At 58.0% G+C, this 16,979-nt stretch overlaps 1 protein-coding gene across 6 annotated transcripts in view; it reads right to left on the bottom strand.

Moving 5' to 3' along the window:
- DCTN1 (dynactin subunit 1) overlaps window positions 1–16,979 on the bottom strand; it is a 69,681-nt gene that overhangs the window by 7,034 nt on the left and 45,668 nt on the right. For 4 of the 6 annotated variants that reach the window (XM_066548825.1, XM_066548823.1, XM_066548822.1 and 1 more), the window contains 16 exons: window positions 14,607–14,627; window positions 11,573–11,761; window positions 10,126–10,323; window positions 9,251–9,455; window positions 8,872–8,950; window positions 8,152–8,311; window positions 7,393–7,497; window positions 6,535–6,726; window positions 5,692–5,808; window positions 4,848–5,000; window positions 4,091–4,251; window positions 2,965–3,133; window positions 2,583–2,651; window positions 2,080–2,142; window positions 1,361–1,510; window positions 526–687 (listed from right to left, as the gene is read on the bottom strand). In XM_066548825.1, the coding sequence (XP_066404922.1) occupies window positions 526–687; window positions 1,361–1,510; window positions 2,080–2,142; window positions 2,583–2,651; window positions 2,965–3,133; window positions 4,091–4,251; window positions 4,848–5,000; window positions 5,692–5,808; window positions 6,535–6,726; window positions 7,393–7,497; window positions 8,152–8,311; window positions 8,872–8,950; window positions 9,251–9,455; window positions 10,126–10,323; window positions 11,573–11,761; window positions 14,607–14,627 (2,193 nt within the window). The remainder of the gene's footprint in view (window positions 1–525; window positions 688–1,360; window positions 1,511–2,079; window positions 2,143–2,582; window positions 2,652–2,964; window positions 3,134–4,090; window positions 4,252–4,847; window positions 5,001–5,691; window positions 5,809–6,534; window positions 6,727–7,392; window positions 7,498–8,151; window positions 8,312–8,871; window positions 8,951–9,250; window positions 9,456–10,125; window positions 10,324–11,572; window positions 11,762–14,606; window positions 14,628–16,979) is intronic. The other 2 variants (XM_066548828.1, XM_066548826.1) reach the window with 1 other exon arrangement.

The raw sequence follows: 16,979 nt of genomic DNA, 5'->3' as shown, positions 1-16,979 counted from the left end.
GGGGATGCCGGAGGATTCCCACTTGGGAATGCTGGAGAATCCCAGCTGGGGATGCTGGAGGATGCCCAGTTGGGGACGCTGCAGGATGCCCAGCTGGGGATGGTGAAGGACGCCCAGTTGGGAATGGTGGAGGATGCCCAGCTGGTGATGCTGCAGGATGCCCAGCGGGGGATGCTGGAGGATGCCCAGTTGGGAATGCTGGAGGATGCCCAGTTGGGAATGCTGCAGGATGCCCAGCTGGGGATGCTGGAGGATGCCCAGTTGGGAATGGTGAAGGATGCTGAGTTGGGAATGCTGGAGGATGCCCAGCTGGGGACGCTGCAGGATGCCCAGCGGGGGATGCTGCAGGATGCCAAGTTGGGAATGCTGGAGGATGCCCAGCTGGGGATGCTGGAGGATGCCCAGCTGGGAATGGTGAAGGATGCCGAGTTGGGAATGCTGGAGGATGCCCAGTTGGGAATGCTGGAGGATGCCAAGTTGGGAATGCTGGAGGATGCCCAGCGGGGGATGCTGCAGGATGCCCACCTGCTCGCTGACTTTGAAGGCCAGCTCCTCGAGGCGCGGCGCGGGCAGCCCCTCGTTCTCGGCCAGCGGCGCGATCAGCTGCGCCCCGGCCGCCGCCACCTCCTGCAGCACGGCCACCACCCACGTCAGGTGCTTGCGGCACTCCAGCAGCGTGTCCGACACCTGCGGGGCACAGCGGGGTCACTGGGAATGGCACGGACACCTGGGCTCCCAGAGTCCACACCTGCCCTGGAACTGTCACCAGGATCGGGGGAAATAACGGGAAGATGGAGGGAATGGGTCCTGGGCGTGAATCCAGGTCTCCATCTGAGATGGGAACACAAAATCCAAGTGCCACCTCCATCGTGTCCAGGGAAGGAGCTCCAGGAGAGGCTGAGGGAGCTGGGCAGGGGCTCAGCCTGGAGCAAAGGAGGCTCAGAGGGACCTTGTGGCTCTGCACAGCTCCTGCCAGGAGGGCACAGCCAGGGGGGTGGATTTGGGATCTTGTCCCAGGGAACAGGAGGAGAGGAATGGCCTCAGGCTGTGCCAGGTTGGATATTGGGAAAACTCCTCCAGGGAAGGGTTGTCCCCAACCCTGGGGAGATTAACATCCACCTGGGGACACGGTCAGAGATGGCCTTGGCAGTGCTGGGGCGTGGCTGGACTCAGGGACCTTTGAGGGATTTCCCAACCTAAACCAGTCCCTGACTCCATGATCCCAGCTCAGCTCACACCACCTCCCTCTGCCCTGAGCTGCTGCCCGGCTTCCCTGGGGAGTTTGCTGCCAGCCCAGTGCATCCCACAGCTCCCAGCTTGTGCCTGAGGGGTGGCCTGAGGGCTGTCCCTGTCCCCTCACCTGCGGCCCGAAGCCCAGGGCCGCCGGAATTCCCGGCGCATCCGTGCCCGGCATGCGGCGCCGGATCTTCTTGCAGAACTGGCGGATGTCACTGCAGGACGTCTCCAGGTCCTTGAGCAGGATGGCCAGGTCTGCTGCCTCCTGCCCGGCCTGGGGACACAGAGGGACCTCAGAGGGACACAGGGACACAGAGGGACATAGGGATAGAGGGACTCAGATGGATCTCAGAGGGACACGGGAACAGAGGGACATGGGGACACAGAGGGACCTTAGAGAGAGGGACCTCAGAGGGACACACAGAGAGAGAGGGACCTTAGAGGGACACGGGAACAGGGTAACATGGGGATATAAAGGGACCTTAGAGAGAGAGACCTCAGAGGAACACAGGGAGAGAGAGGGACCTTAGAGGGACACGGGAACAGAGGGACATGGGGACACAGAGGGACCTCAGACAGAGGGACCTCAGAGGGACACAGGGACAGAGAGGGACATGGAGGGACCTCAGGACACAGAGTTAGAGTGACAAGGGGACACAGAGGGACCTTAGGGAGGGGGAGCTCTGACAGACACAGGGACAGAGAGACAGGGAAGGACCTCAGACAGAGAGACAAGAAGGGATCTCGGACAGAGGGACACAGGGACAGCAGGAAGCTGGCACGTGCCCAGCCATCCTGGCAGGTGCTACCTGGAGGAAGATCCTACCTGGAGGAAGATCCTACCTGGAGGAAGGCCCGCAGCCGGCACACCTCCACCCCCATGCAGTCCAAGGCACTCTGGGTGAACTGTGGGCACAGGCACAGGGACCCTCAGCACAGGGACAGGGACAGGGACAGGGACAGGAGGGACCCCAGGGCACACCGGGGTTTCAGTCCCAGGAATTCCAGGATGGACCCTGTCACCATCCCAGGATTTTCAGGAGCAGGGGAATGGGCTGAGGCAGTCAGGCTATTTCTGGTCTGGTTTGGTTTTATCCAGGGGGTGCAGGACTCTGGTTCCTCCCTTGGGAAATCCAGGATCCAACCCCCACCCTGAGACAGGAGCGTCTCCACATTCCCACTCCTGCTCTTCTCGTCCCCATGTCCCCATTCCCTGACCCCAGTGCCACCACTGGGGAAGAGTGGCTGTACTGGGGAGTGGCAGCATGGACACCTCCCCTCCCACAGGGATCCTGGGGGACACAAAGGTGGACAAGAGGGATCAGGGAAGGGCTGTCCCCACTCACCTTGATGTGGTCGGCCAGCTGCAGGGTGCAGTCCTCAGCCTGGTCGGCCAGGTGGATGCTGTACAGGTGCTGTGGGAATGGCAGGATCAGCATCCACATGGAAAAACCCAATGTGGGAACACTCAAAAAAAAAAACCCCAAATGTTGAGGGCCATTTTTTTAAATGGAAGTAACAACGGTGCCCCAAAAGAGCTGGTGGTGCTTAATTCCACAGGTGAGCAGTGTGGAAGGAAGGAAGGAATGTGGGATGGGCACAGAGCAGGGGACACAGCCACGGTCACCTGGGTGACAACACCCAAAGGAAAGGACTGCCAAAAGGAGCCGATCCATGTCCAACAGGTGAGGTGGCACCTGCCCCCAGTGTCACCAGCCCCAGCCCCACCTGGTAGTACTTGATGGCTTTGGTGAGCGGCTCCACGTTGACGGTCTCGTCCAGCTGGTCCTTGTGGAGCAGCTCGATCAGGAAGTCCAGGGAGCGCTCGTGGACGCTCATCTCGGGGTACAGGGTCCCCACCTTCTTGTACACCTCCACACTGCAGCGGTTCAGGGCCCTGAGGGGACAGGGACAAGGGGCTGGGGGCATCTCCAGGCAGGACATGGGAAATCAGAGCCCTGAGGCACTGCTGGCCTGGGGACAGGGACACAGCTGTGACCTGGCTGGGGCTGGAGGGCCTTCCCAAGGGGACACCAGGAGGAGCATGGAGATGGGAACCCCCCCATGGGAATAAGGGGATCCTGCTGCTTCTTGTAGCCTGGCTCCCAAAATTCCTTCCCATGTCACCACTTGGGAAGGACACACAGAGGTCACAGAGAAGGGGATCCTGCTGGATTTTTCTAGCCTGGTTCCCAAAATTCCTTCATGTATCACCTCTTGAGAAGGAGAAGGGGAACCCATCCTTCTTCTCTAGCCTGGACCCCAAAATTCCTTCCCATGTCACCCATTGGGAAGGACACACAGAGGTCACAGAGAAGGGGATCTGCATAAGGTTATAAAGAGATCCCACTGCTGTTTTCTAGCCTGGTTCCCAAAATTCCTTCTCATGTCACTCATTGGGAAGGACACAGAGAGGTCACAGAGAAAGGAACCCTGCTGGCTTTTTCTAGACTGGCTCCCAAAATTCCATCACGTGTCACCTCTTGGGAAGGAGAATGGGAACCCATCCATCTTCTCTATCCTGGATCCCAAATTCCCTTCCCATGTCATCTTTGAGAGGAACACCGAGAGGTCACAGAGAAAGGGATCCCAGAGCTTTTTTCCAGCCCAGTTCCCAAGATCCCATGTGATCTCTTGAGGGACACAAAGAGGTCATGGAGAAAGGGATCCCACTGCTTCTCCTCCCAAAATCCCTTCCCATGCCATCCCTTGGGAAGGACACACAAAGAGGCTCACAGAGAAACGACCCCATGGCAAGGCAATAAAAGCCACCCCACCACGCTTTCCCAGCCCGGCTCCCCAAACCCCTGGAACTCCGCCCGCGGAGGGAGGGACGGACGGGGCGGGGACTCACTGCTCGTATTTGTGCAGCGTGGCCTGGAGCAGGCTCAGGGAATAGACGAGGCCGGCGGCGAAGCTGAGCTGCTCCCCGGGGGCTCCGCGCAGCCCCGCCCGCTCCGCGCAGCTCTCGCTCAGCTCGAACCTCTCCTGCGCCTGTTTGCTGATCAGCTCGGCCTGGGGGGGACAGGGAAATCCTTCAGGGCATCCCGTGCTTCCCTGCTGCGTCCTGCTGAGCCGTGGGTAACAGCCCTGCGCCCCCGAAAAGTGACCTGTCCTTGCAAAGTGACCCTGAGCGCTCTCACTGCTGAGTCACCATCCCTGGCTGCTTCCGCCCCTTCCCTTCTCCCAGACCATTTTATAATCGTGGAATCATGGAATTATTTAGGTTGGAAAAGTCCTTTAAGACCACAGAGTCCAACTGCTCCCTCCCAGCACCACCACTGACCATGTCCCCAAGTGCCACATCCACAGAGCTGTTAGATCCCTCCAGGAATGGGGACTCCACACTGTCCCCAAGTGCCACATCCACAGAGCTGCTAAACCCCCTGGGGATGGGGACTCCACACTGTCCTGAGCAGCTGTGCCAGGCCTGGACACCTCTTTCCAGGAGGAATTTTCCCAACATCCCACCTGAACCCCTCCAGGGATGGCAACTCCAGTTACTCCAGAACTTTGGGAAGTTCTCCAGCAGTAAACAGCCTAAATCCCCAATTCCCCTCGGGGACAGAGGTGTGGTTTGCCAGGCAGGGGTTGTCCCCAGGCTGTCCCACCTTGCAGATGAGGCGTGGGATGAGCAGGAGCACCAGGACGCAGTCGTGGTCGCCGCCGTGGCGCAGGAAGCTGTCGGGCATGAAGGAGGTGAGGAGGGACACGTGGCGGTTGGCCTGCTGCACCTCCATCTGCCGCAGCTCCATCTCGATGGCCTGAGGGACACTCAGAGTCACCTGCCTGCTCCAGGGCCTCCCTGGCACAGCCCAGCTCGGGGGGATCACTCATGGAATGCTGCTCCTTGGAGAATGCCTCAAGGCCTGGCTGGGATCTCCCAGCCCACCCAGCGTCACCCCATGCATGGGCAGGGACACCTTCCTCTATCCCAGGCTGCTCCAGCTTGGCCTTGGGCACTTCCAGGGGTGGGGTAGCCAGAGTTTCTCTGGGAAATCCCTTCCAGGGCCTCACCACCCTCACAGGGAAGAATTTTTTCCCAGTATCCCAGCCCAATCTCCACTCTTCCAGTGGAAAGCCATTCCCTGTGTCCTGTCCCTCCATCCCTTGTCCCCAGTCCCTCTCCAGCTCTCCTGGAGCCCCTTCAGACCCTGCAAGGGGCTGTGAGCTCTGCCTGGATTTTTCCCTTCTCCAGGGGAACATTCCCAGCTCTCCCAGCCTCACTCCAGAGCAGAAGGGCTCCAAAATCCTGGAAGGTTTGTGTTGGAAGGACCTTAAAGCCCATTGCATTCCAGCCCCTGGAACACCTCCCACTAGCCCAGGTTGCTCCAAGCCCTGTCCAGCTTAGCTTTGGACACTTCCAGGGATCCAGGGACAGCCACAGCTCTGGGAATACCCTGGAGCCTGTCCCAGGGTATGGAATAGCCCATCCAGGTCTCCTGCTGGCCCTACCTTGGCGTGAGCTTTCGTCTCTGCAAATTTGATCTTGAAGTCGAACATCTCGGGGGGCGGCTGCTGCTGTTTCTCTGCAGATGCCTCCTGCTGGCTCATCAGCTCCCGGTTCACGTCCTGGCCACAGGGACATGGGACATGAGGACATGGAGATCAGGGACCCCACACCTCCAGCAAGCCCCTCCCCAAACCTCCCGGCACCTCCTCCTCGTGGGGCTCCTTGTGCAGCACCCAGGGAAGGTGGAGGGGAGGGAGAGGCACCAAGAGTGTTCCAGTCCTGGAATATCCACAGGCTCACCCCCTCCCCAGCTCCCTTCCCTGCCAGCAGACCTGAGCCCAGGGCTGGGATAACCCCCACAGGGAAGAATTTTTTCCCAATATCCCATCTAAATCTCCACTTTTCCAGTGGGAAGCCATTCCCTGTGTCCTATCCCTCCAACCCTTGTCCCAAGTCCCCCTCCAGCTCTCCTGGAGCCCCTTTAAGGCACTAAAAGGGCCTCTGAGGTCTCTTTGAAGTCTTCACGGACATTCCCAACTCTCCCAGCCTATCCCTGTAGGAGAAGGCACTGGGGGGGGTCCCTATGGAAGCTCCACAAGGAACCCACTCAGCCCCAAGCTGTATCCTGCCATACCCAGGACATTCCCGGGTGATGCTCCCTCTGGCTCTCCTGGCCACCAGGACACTCCCAGGGGATGCTCCCTCTGGCTCTCCTGGCCACCAGGACACTCCCAGGGGATGCTCTCTCTGGCTCCCCTGGCCACCAGGACACTCCCAGAGGATGCTCCCTCAGGCTCCCCTGGCCACCAGGTGAGCTCCAGGAGGAGCTGGAGGTGGGGACACACCTGCAGGTGAGCCGTGAGCTCCCGGTACTTTTTGATGGTCTGCTGGTAGTCGGCCACGGTCTCCTGGGCGGCCTCCACGCGCTTCTCGGCCTGGCGCACGCGCGCCGTGGCCATGTCCAGCTGCTCCCGCAGCTCCAGCTCCGTCTCCCGGGCGTTCTCCTGCAGCTCGTCGTTCATCTCGTTCATGGCCTCCTGCAGGGAGGTGGCACCCAGGGGACAAAGTCACACAATGTGGCTCAGATGCGTCCCCGGAGCTCTGGAGAGCTTACGCAAATTCCTGCTGGCGCCATCATTCCAGCTCCCCATCCCAGGAGCTGGAATTCTTGGGATAAGAGCTGCTGCTGGAGCAGCTCTTTCCCAGGAATTCAGCAGCCGTTATCCCAGGAATTCAGCAGTGTTATCCCAGGAATTCAGCACTGTTATCCCAGGGAATTCAGCAGTGTTATCCCAGGAATTCAGCAGTGTTATCCCAGGGAATTCAGCAGCTGTTATCCCAGGAATTCAGCAGTGTTATCCCAGGGAATTCAGCAGTGTTATCCCAGGAATTCAGCAGCGTTATCCCAGGAATTCAGCAGCGTTATCCCAGGGAATTCAGAGGCCATTATCCCAGGGAATTCAGCGGCCATTATCCCAGGAATTCAGCAGTGTTATCCCAGGGAATTCAGCGGCCATTATCCCAGGGAATTCAGCAGTGTTATCCCAGGGAATTCAGCGGCCATTATCCCAGGGAATTCAGCAGTGTTATCCCAGGGAATTCAGCAGCTGTTATCCCAGGGATTCAGCAGCTGTTATCCCAGGGAATTCAGCAGTGTTATCCCAGGAATTCAGCAGCCCTTATCCCAGGGAATTCTGCCTTACCAGGTCCCCGACGGTCTCACGCAGCTCCCGGACCTTCTCCTCCAGATCCAGGTTTCTCTCTGTCAGAGTCTCCACCATCTCCTCAGCACCCAGCGCTGCGTCCACCTGCCAGGACACACATCCCAATCCATCCCTGCTCCAGGACACACATCCCAATCCATCCCTGCTCCAGGACACACATCCCAATCCATCCCTGCTCCAGGACACACATCCCAATCCATCCCATCAGGACACACATCCCAGTCCATCCCTGCTCCAGGACACACATCCCAATCCATCCCTGCTCCAGGACACACATCCCAATCCATCCCTGTTCCAGGACACACATCCCAATCCATCCCTGCTCCAGGACACACATCCCAGTCCATCCATGTTCCAGGACACGCATCCCAATCCATCCCCTGCCACCCCAATCCATCCCTGCTCCAAGACACACATCCCAATCTATGTGAGCCACAACACACATCCCAATCCATCTCTGCTCCAGGACACACGTCCCAGTCCATCCCTGCTCCAGGACACACATCCCAATCCAGCCCCTGCCATCCCAATCCATCCCTGCTCCAGGACACAAATCCCACCTCCAGGCAGAGCCCAGCACAGCTCCACTGCTGGAACAGGGTTTGGAATTAGGGAATATGGGACCAGGAGTGTTGGTCCCTGCAGTGGGATCTCCAGAAGTCTCAATGCCCCAAATGTCCCCAAAGTGCCCTGAATGTCCATGAACATCCCAAATATCCCATCCCACCTGTCCCTCACCTGCTCCTTGAGCTCATCCACCGTCTTCTCCGCCTGCTTCACCTCCTCCTGCAGCTTCTCCCGCTGCTGCCGCAGCGACTCCAGCTCTGTGTTCTTCTTCTCCATCTGCTTCTGGAGCTTCACGTGCTCCTGCTTCTCTGAGGCCGACAGGTCCCGCATCCTGCACAGCCACAGCTCCTGTCAGGGCCAGCCCAGGAGCACCTGGGCCCTCCCAGGAGCCCCTGTCTGCCCCAGCCAGGATAACAGAGCTCACCCATCCCCATCTGCCCCTCCCTGGTGGGGACATGAGCAACGTTCCCCAAATCCAGCTCCTTTACACCAAGGGATGGGTCCCACCTGAACTTCTTGGCTGTGGATTCCCAGATAAAAAGCCCATGAGCACCCAAGCCCTGGAAGGTGGGATCATCCAGGGAGAGGTAGATCCCAGGGCTGGGCAGGGTCTGGAGAACAGTGCTGGGATACCAAGCACCACATCCATGGGGAATGAGGCATTCCATAGGGAATGAGGCTGGAGTGGCTCATTGTCCCCATCCCCACCAATGCCCTGTGACAAGGGACTCTCCCTTCCCTGTGGATGCTTTAAGAGCTCTGCCAAGATCCCAGAGCCATCAGCAGGAATGACATGGGCTGCTCCAGAGAAGGATTGGGATTGGTGCTCTCAGACTTAGGGAGCACAAGAGGCCTGGGAAGGAATGTGGGGAAGCACAGGTGAGCTCCCACCTGACAAGAGCCTCCTTGAGCCTGGCATTCTGCTCCTCCAGCTGTTTGACCTGGTAGCTGGATGCTGCTCCGTCAGAGCCTGTGGAGGAAAGGAGGAATCAGAATCCCAGAATCCCAGACTGGTTTGGGTGGGAAGGGACCTTAAATCCCCCCATTCCCATCTCCTGACATGGGCAGGGACACCTCTCACTATCCAGGCTGCTCTAAGCTCCATCCAACCTGGCTTTGGACACCCCCAGGGATGGAGCAGCCACAGCTTCTCTGCAAGAATTCATTCCAGGACCTCGGGAGCCTCACAGAGGAGAATTCCTTCCCAATATCTCACCTAACCCCACTCCCTTCCCCATTCTCCAAGCCCAAACTCCCTCTCCCTTCCCACCTTTCTCCTCAATCTCGTGCTTGAGGATCTCCAGGTCCATGGTGAGGTATTCCACCTTCTCCTTGAGGGAATCCACCTCCTGCTGCAGGGACTCTGCCCTCTCCTCAGCCATCTCCTTGTCCAGCGTGGCCATCTCGATGGCGTCGGCCGTGTCCGCCATCTCCTCCATGTACCTTTCCTTGGCTTCCAGGGCATCCTTGGCTTCCTGTGGGCAAGCACAGCAGCTGAGGGGACCCCACAACTCTGGAGAGACCCCAAAACAGCTCTCAGGAAATTATGGCCCCTCAAGGCTCTCCCAAGTCCAATGCACACTGGGTTATCTGGGATGAGAGGGGACAGCCCAGCGCTCCAGGGTGTCCCACTCCTCTCTTCCCTGCTTCACCCCCAGAGAGCCTGGCAGGAGAAGCAGGTGAGGACAAAGGTAAGGAGACAGGGAATACTGGAGCAGACAGATAAATCCTTGGGGAAAGAAACCAGGAATCCACTGTGAAAAGTAGGGCAGGGAGAAGGAAAGGATGGAATCCTGGGAGCTGCAGGCACAGCTGAGGGGGAAAGGGAAACTCCTGGAACTCCTGGAGAGAGAGAGAGGGAAGAAGGAAGCACCTGGAGAGACAGAGAGAAGGGGGAAACATCTGGAGAGAGAAGGAAGAGGGAAGCACCTGGAAAGAGAGGGAATAAGGAATTCAAATCCTGCCTCGGCTCAGCCTGATTCCCAAATACACCTGACGTCGATTCGGAGCAAAGACCTCGAGTTGCACCAGGGGAGGTTTAGTTGGACATTGGGAACATTTCCTCCCAGAAAGGTTTGTCAGGGCTGGAATTCCTCCTGCAGTCACCTCTCCAGGCACTGCCCCATTCCCAGGACACTCCCTCACCTTCTTGGCCTTCTTCAGGCGCTTCTGGAGGTCAGCCTGCTGCTCCTGCATTTTGCTCTTCCATTCCTGCACCTGCTCCAGCTGGATCTTGTACTTCTCCAGCTCCTTGAGCTTCGCCTTGTCCTCATTTCTCTTGATTTTCAGTGTCTCCAGCTTCTCCTCAAGGTCCCTGACCTGAGCACGGAGATTCTCCTCCTCCTACAACACCGAGCAGAGAATTAGAGAAGGAGCAGGGACATCCTTGGACAGAGCTCTGGAAGCCCAGGGAACCTGGCCTGACTTTGGTCATCCATACTGGGGCAGTTTGAGATGAGAGGGACTTGGGACAAAGGCCTGGAGTAGCAGAATTGGATGGGATTTTGGGAAGGAATTCCTGGCACAGGTTGCCCAGAGAAGCTGAGGCTGCCTGATCCCACTGCAGCATCCACATCATTCCCAGGTGATCTCCTCCCAGGGAAAACTGATCCAGCTCCTTTTCCAGCAGCTCAGCTCCCAGGGCAGGGAAAGGCTGATGCCAGCATTCCCCAAAGGGACAAAGGGATGTCACCTCCCTCCCTAGCAGCAGCCACACGGGCTAAAGCTTCAAATCGAAGCTGGGTGACAGCAAGGAACAGGTCTTGGAAAAATCCAGAACCTCCCATGGATTCCACCTCTGCTGCTTTCCCAGCCTGGACATTCTGATGTTCCCAAAAAATCCACTTCTGCACCCAGCTACAGAAACCAGAGAGCTCTGGGCACGGGGACACGGGTGGGGACATCCCCTGTCCCCACCCCGGGGTGCCTTCCCCAGCTCTCCCTTCCACACACAATCCCAAAGCCCTGTCCTCTCCTGCTATTCCATTCCCTGGCCTTGTGCCCCAAATCTCTCCCAAGATCTGATTAACTCATTAATCAAAGCAGGATGGAAGTGATGGAAAGGTATTTTAAAGATCAAAACAGGAATAACTCTGTAATGATTAAAAATCCCTGAATTCGAGAAATTTTGCATCTTTCTGGGTGGGCTTTGCATCCCAAAGCAGGAGGGCCCCCAGTGCCTCCCTGCTGGTCCCTCCACCCCAGTTCTCCCAGCACCAGTGGCTGCTGCCAACTGGACCCTCTGATTTAACAGGATCAAGCTCTGACTCAGAGCCTCAACCCTGCCAAACTGCTCCGATGCCACCCGTGTCCCACGGGGATTTGGGAAGGGATGGAAGTGCACTGGGAATTTTCTTTGGAAGTGGCCTCGCAGCTTTGCTGCCTGTTCCTCTGTCCTGGCCAGCTCCCACCTGTCCCAATGCTCCTCCCACAGCCCAGTGACCACCCCCAGGACCCTCCAGGGCACCTCCTCCTCCTCCTCCTCCTCCCAGTGCTGGGCGCGGTTTTCTCTCCTGCCCGCTGGGGAGCACGGGCAGAGCCCAGCGCTCACCTGGGCACGGTTCAGGGCAGAGCTCACCTGGGCACGGCTCACCTTGGTGGGCGAGGGGACCGGGGGTGCCCCCGGGGAGCCGAGGGAGGGCGTGGGGATGACGGGGGCCACCAGCGGGGTCTGGGCGGGCGTGCCGGGCTCGCTGCTGCTCATCTCCCCGCCGGACGCCGAGGCCGAGCCCGAGGGCCCGGCGGTGCCGCCGGACGCCGATGATGTGGGGGTCCGGGTGGGCTGCAAAACACCAGCAGGGGTGAGGGGGGGTCAGGGGGGACATCCCAAGGGATGGTGCTCCCACAGCTCCCACCGTGACACCTCTGGTGACTCCCAGATTCCCATTTCCAGTAGTGTCGCTGACTTCTGTCACTGTCAGGCGCTCTGGAGGAGCTGGGCTCGGAGAGAATTCATGGATAATCCATTGGGGAAGGACTCCACGTCTTTCCCAGAGAAGCTGTGGCTGCCTCATGTCCCTGGAAGTGCCCAAGGCCAGCTTGGAGCACCCTGGGATAATTGGAGATGTCCCTGCTGTGGCACTGGATGATCTCCAAGGGCCCTCCCAGCCCAAACCATTCCAGGATTCCAGGATTCCATTTCCCACCTCCAGAGGGTGAGACAGCAAAACCTCAGAGCCCACCAAGATGAGAACCCAGTTTTAGGGGAGCAACAAGAAAATCAACCAGGAGTGAGTTCCCAGGGTCCAGGGGGGTCTGGTGCTGCTTCATTAGCGCTTATGAGGCTGTTAATTAATCACTGTCTGAGCCCAGGCTCAGTGGGAAAAGGGGTGAGGGAAGCACCAGGTGCCCCCCCAGCTCCCACTGGTCTCCTCATGGACCCTATTTCTGGACCACTCACCCCTGACTGTGTAAATTAAATTTCCTGACTTGATTTTATTTCTAGAAATTGGATTTTTGGTGCCATGAGGGTTCACCTAGTGTGTGGTTTCACCCATGGGTACAGCTGAGAAAGAGAAACATTCACCCTCTGCCCTTATTTTCCCCAAAAAATGGAGGCAAATCTGAGTTAACTCGACTGCAGCAAGTCCAGCCCCCCTTGGATAGGCCCAGCCTGCCCTCCTGGGATGATCCCAGCTCTCCCAGGCACAGAAAATGGAATTTCTGGGTGGCACCGAGCCCCACGCGCTTTCTTTCAGATACAACTCCAAACAAAGGTGTTTGTTGTTCCTGCTGCTTTTGGGGTCACAGATCCCCCCAGAGAGCAGAGTTAGATGGGATATTGGGAAGGAATTCCAGGCTGTGAGGGCAGGGAAGCCCTGGCACAGGTTGCCCAGAGAAGCTGCGGCTGCCACACCCCTGCAAGTGTCCAAGGCCAGGTTGGATGGGGCTTGGAGCCACCAGGGATAGTGGGAGCTGTTCCTGGGTGGAGCTGGATGGGCTCTAGGTCCCTTCCAAGCCGACCCATTCCATGATTCCAGGATCCCAACTCCAGCTCCCTGCCCAGGCAGGTGTGAGGCCAAAGGAGCAGGAGGTCCCATGGGACATCCTGCAGAGACAGCAACAAGAACCATCCAAAGCCAGGGAATGAGGGCATCCCAGAGCCCTGGGGCTGATGGAATCCACCCCTGCCTGGGGCTGGAAGCACCTGCTGAGGATGGAGCCCTCCCTGCAGGAGAGTTCTCCACCTCCAAACTCAATCTTCAAGGATTTCTTTCCCACATTTCCTCCCTTCGAGCCACAAGTCCCTTCCCAAGGTGAATGCTGCTGGCTGGAGCAGCCCCCGAGGGCCAGCTGGGACCACACAGCCCTGCCTGACACCTCAGGCTCTCTCAGATCCCACTCAGATCCCACTGAACACCTGGCACAAACTGGGACAGTCAGGGAGCAGCAACGCCCACAGGGAGCCCCTGGCACAGCCTGGGCACTGCCACATGGATTTCACACTGTTCCATCCTGGGAGAGGGTCCTCAAGCATCTGGACCTGCTCCAAAGGAGCCCATCAGAGGAGCTGTGAGCTCCTCTGGGCTCTGCACAATGAGGTGGGAGGACAACAGTGGGGCTGGGAACCAAGGGGTTGTGTTTGAGTGGGGTTGGCCACCAGAGGATCACGTTTGAGATGGCATCCACAAGAATGGCCATGTTTGAGTGGGGTTGGCACCCAATGGGCCATGTTTGAGTTGGCATCCACAAGAATGGCCACGAATGGATCATGTTTGGGTGGGATTGGGAACCCATAGATTGTGTTTGAGCTGGGTTGGCAATGAATGGATCAGGTCTGGGTGGTGTTGGCACCCAACAGATCATGGTTGGGTGGGATTGGGAACCAATGGATCGTTTTTGAGTGCGGTTGGCACCCAAGGAGTTGTGTCTGAGCAAGGCTGGCAACCAACAGCTCATATTTGAGTGGGGTTGGCAATGAATGGATCATGTTTGAATGGTGTTGGCAACCAATGGATTGTGTTTGGGTGGGGTTGGCACCCAACAGGTCATGTTTGAGTGGGGTTGGCAATGAATGGATCATGTTTGAATGGTGTTGGCACCCAACAGCTCATGTCTGAGTGGGGTTGGTACCTAATGCACCATGTTTGAGATAGTGTTGGCATCCAATGGGTTGTGTTTGAGTGGGGCTGGCACCCAATGGCCCAAGTTTGAGTGGGTTGGCAATGAATGGATCATGTTTTGAGTGGAGCTGGCACCCAACAGCCCGTGTTTGAGATGGTGTTGGCACCCAATGGGTTGTGTTTGAGATGGTGTTGGCACCCAATGGCCCATGTTTGAGATGGTGTTAGCATCCAATGGGTTGTGTTTGAGATGGTGTTGGCACCCAATGGCCCGTGTTTGAGATGGTGTTGGCACCCAATGGCCCGTGTTTGAGTGGGGCTGGCACCCAATGGGTTGTGTTTGAGTGGGGCTGGCACCCAATGGCCCATGTTTGAGATGGTGTTGGCACCCAATGGCCCGTGTTTGAGTGGGGCTGGCACCCAATGGATCCTGTCTGCGGTGCTGCTGGCACCCGGGGTGATCCATGCTCGTGACGGGGTTGACACCCGATGCTTTGAGTGGCGCTGGCACCCCCGGGGCCATCGGCGTCCCCCGCGCTCGGTGCCCCCACCGTGGCTGCTCACCTTGGGTCGGCGGGCGGTGCTCTGGAGGGCAGCGGGAGCGGAAGCAGAGAGGACAGACAGTCACACAGGGACAGAGGAGCAGAGAACAGCCGGCGGCGGCCGGAGCGGCAGAGCAGGGAAAGGAGACAAAAGACAGCACGGCATCGTTAGTGTGCCCGGCATCGTTAGCGTGCCCCGTGGCACCGGGTGCGTGCGGCGTCGTTAACCTGGGGGCTCGTTAACCTGCTCCACAGGCAGAGATCCCATGGGATCCCCCGGCACAGCTCCCATGGCACCACAGGAGCAGAGCCCAGAGCCAGCCCTTGCCCCATCCCCGCCCCTCCAGCCGAGTGTGGGGACAGAGCTGGGGACAGAGGGCACATCCTGAACCCCCAGCCCGACCCTACCGATACCCCAGGGCAGATCCACCTTGTATTTCCAAGGAATTTTGGTCTTCAGAGGCAAAGTCTGGTTGGTTCAGGTTGGCTGGGCACTCCATGGGCACGGGGGGTTTGACCTCCCATGCCTTTCCCAGAGACCCCCGGAGCAGGATGTGGAAAGGATTTAATCTTAAACATGAGTTTTCTCCTCTCCTCATCTCTCTGGTTTTCCAAAAGGCCCAGAGCACCCTGGACCAGCTGCCCCAGAGACCCCAGGCTCTGCTTTGTTTAACCAAAAATTCCAGGGACACCACAGAGCTGATCCCGCACTCCCAACTTTTCCTTTCATGGCTGGAATTAAATCATCCATGATTTTGGGGCAGGACCCCCCCACACCCCTCCATGCACATGCAGCAGCTCCCAGCAGCTCAGGGAGGGGAGGCCACAGGGCCCAGCCTGGAACAGAGACAAATATGAAATCATTTAGCATTTTTCCCCTTAAAAACAATCCCTAATGGATGGAAAAGGAGGAGTGACCAGGCTGGTCCTGGGGGGCAGCGGGTGGGCATTGGGAACATCTGCCCAGCTGCAGCCTTGGAGCACTTCCACGCTCTCCCTCATTTCTGATTCCATGACCTGATCCCAGCTGGGAATAAACAGGAGCAGAACAGATGGATAATGGCACTGCCACATGATCTCATGGCCAGGATGGGGACATGAGGCACACGGAGCCCACCAGGGACCAGCAGCTCCAGCTGATCTCCAACACGGCCGTGTTCCCTCCCAAGGCCTCAGGAACCTCGGAGCTTTATTTTCCTGTTTTCAATATCAACCAGGATGTGTTTGCACTTCCAAGCTTCCCATGACCTCTGGCATTGCTTCAGCTAAATCCTGCTCTGCTCACTTGCAGCCTATTCCCATGTCAATCCATCTTCCACGACATGTCCTGAGTGACCAAATTTGCCAGAAAAATGGAATTGCAGCAGCAAAAGGTGAAACCCTCAGGACGCCCTTCAGGAGCTCTCCAGCATCTTCCCAAAGTCCAAGTAAGCAACACGGAGCAGCAACAAAAATTTGGGAAACCCTTGGAAAACGTCTTCTTCAGGAATTCCACATGTGGAGGGACTCAGGAGTGGGGCAGGGCTGGGGGATCCCACACTGACCACCAAATCCTTGGACATGGGGAAATGTTACCTGAAATGACTGGGTCCTGTCCTGGGGAACACCAAATCCTTCCCTGGGGACACTGAGCCTTCTCCTGGATGGGGGACACTGATCCCTGTCCCAGGAGACACCGAGCCTTGTCCTGGGGGACACCAAGCCCTCAAGTGGGGGGCACTGAGCCTTATCGTGGGGAACAATGAGCCTTGTCCTGGGGGACACAGAGCCCCAAACTGGGGAACACTGAGCCTTGTCCTGGGGGACACCAAGCCCTCAAGTGGGGGGCACTGAGCCTTATCGTGGGGAACAATGAGCCTTGTACTGGGGGACACAGAGCCCCAAACTGGGTGACAATGAGCCTTGTCCTGGGGGACACAGAGCCCCAAACTGGGGGACACCAACCCTTGTCCTGGCCATGGCGTGGGGGACACCAACTCAAACCACACCAAACCCTAAAAACAGGGAGAAGCCTCCTGGTAACCATCCCGAAAGCCATGTGGAATGACAGGGAATAATCCTGCTCTGTGCATCCTTCAGAGTTCTGGTCTCCTCCCTGTGATGACCACTGAACGTTGAAGCTCCAAGACCCTCGGGATCCATGGCAAAGGGATGTTCTGGGATGCTCCAGCTGCTGTCTCCATCAGGAATGGGGGATGGCCGGGCTCCCCTCCACGGTGGCACCATCTGTCCCCAGCCAGTCATCCCTGGGCTCAGCAAAAGTGGGTGACCAGGAGGGGATGTGGATTTTCCGGTGTCCAGCACCGTTCCAGCCCTGGGAACAGAGGCTCCAGCCCCACCTGGACCCTCCTGGAGCCAGGATGCTCCAACCCCCCCGCTGGGGATGGATAGATGG

Source organism: Molothrus aeneus, chromosome 4 (genome assembly GCF_037042795.1).
Source record: "Molothrus aeneus isolate 106 chromosome 4, BPBGC_Maene_1.0, whole genome shotgun sequence".
Taxonomy (NCBI): Eukaryota; Metazoa; Chordata; class Aves; order Passeriformes; family Icteridae; genus Molothrus; species Molothrus aeneus.
This window is presented reverse-complemented; position numbering and strand designations above follow the sequence as displayed.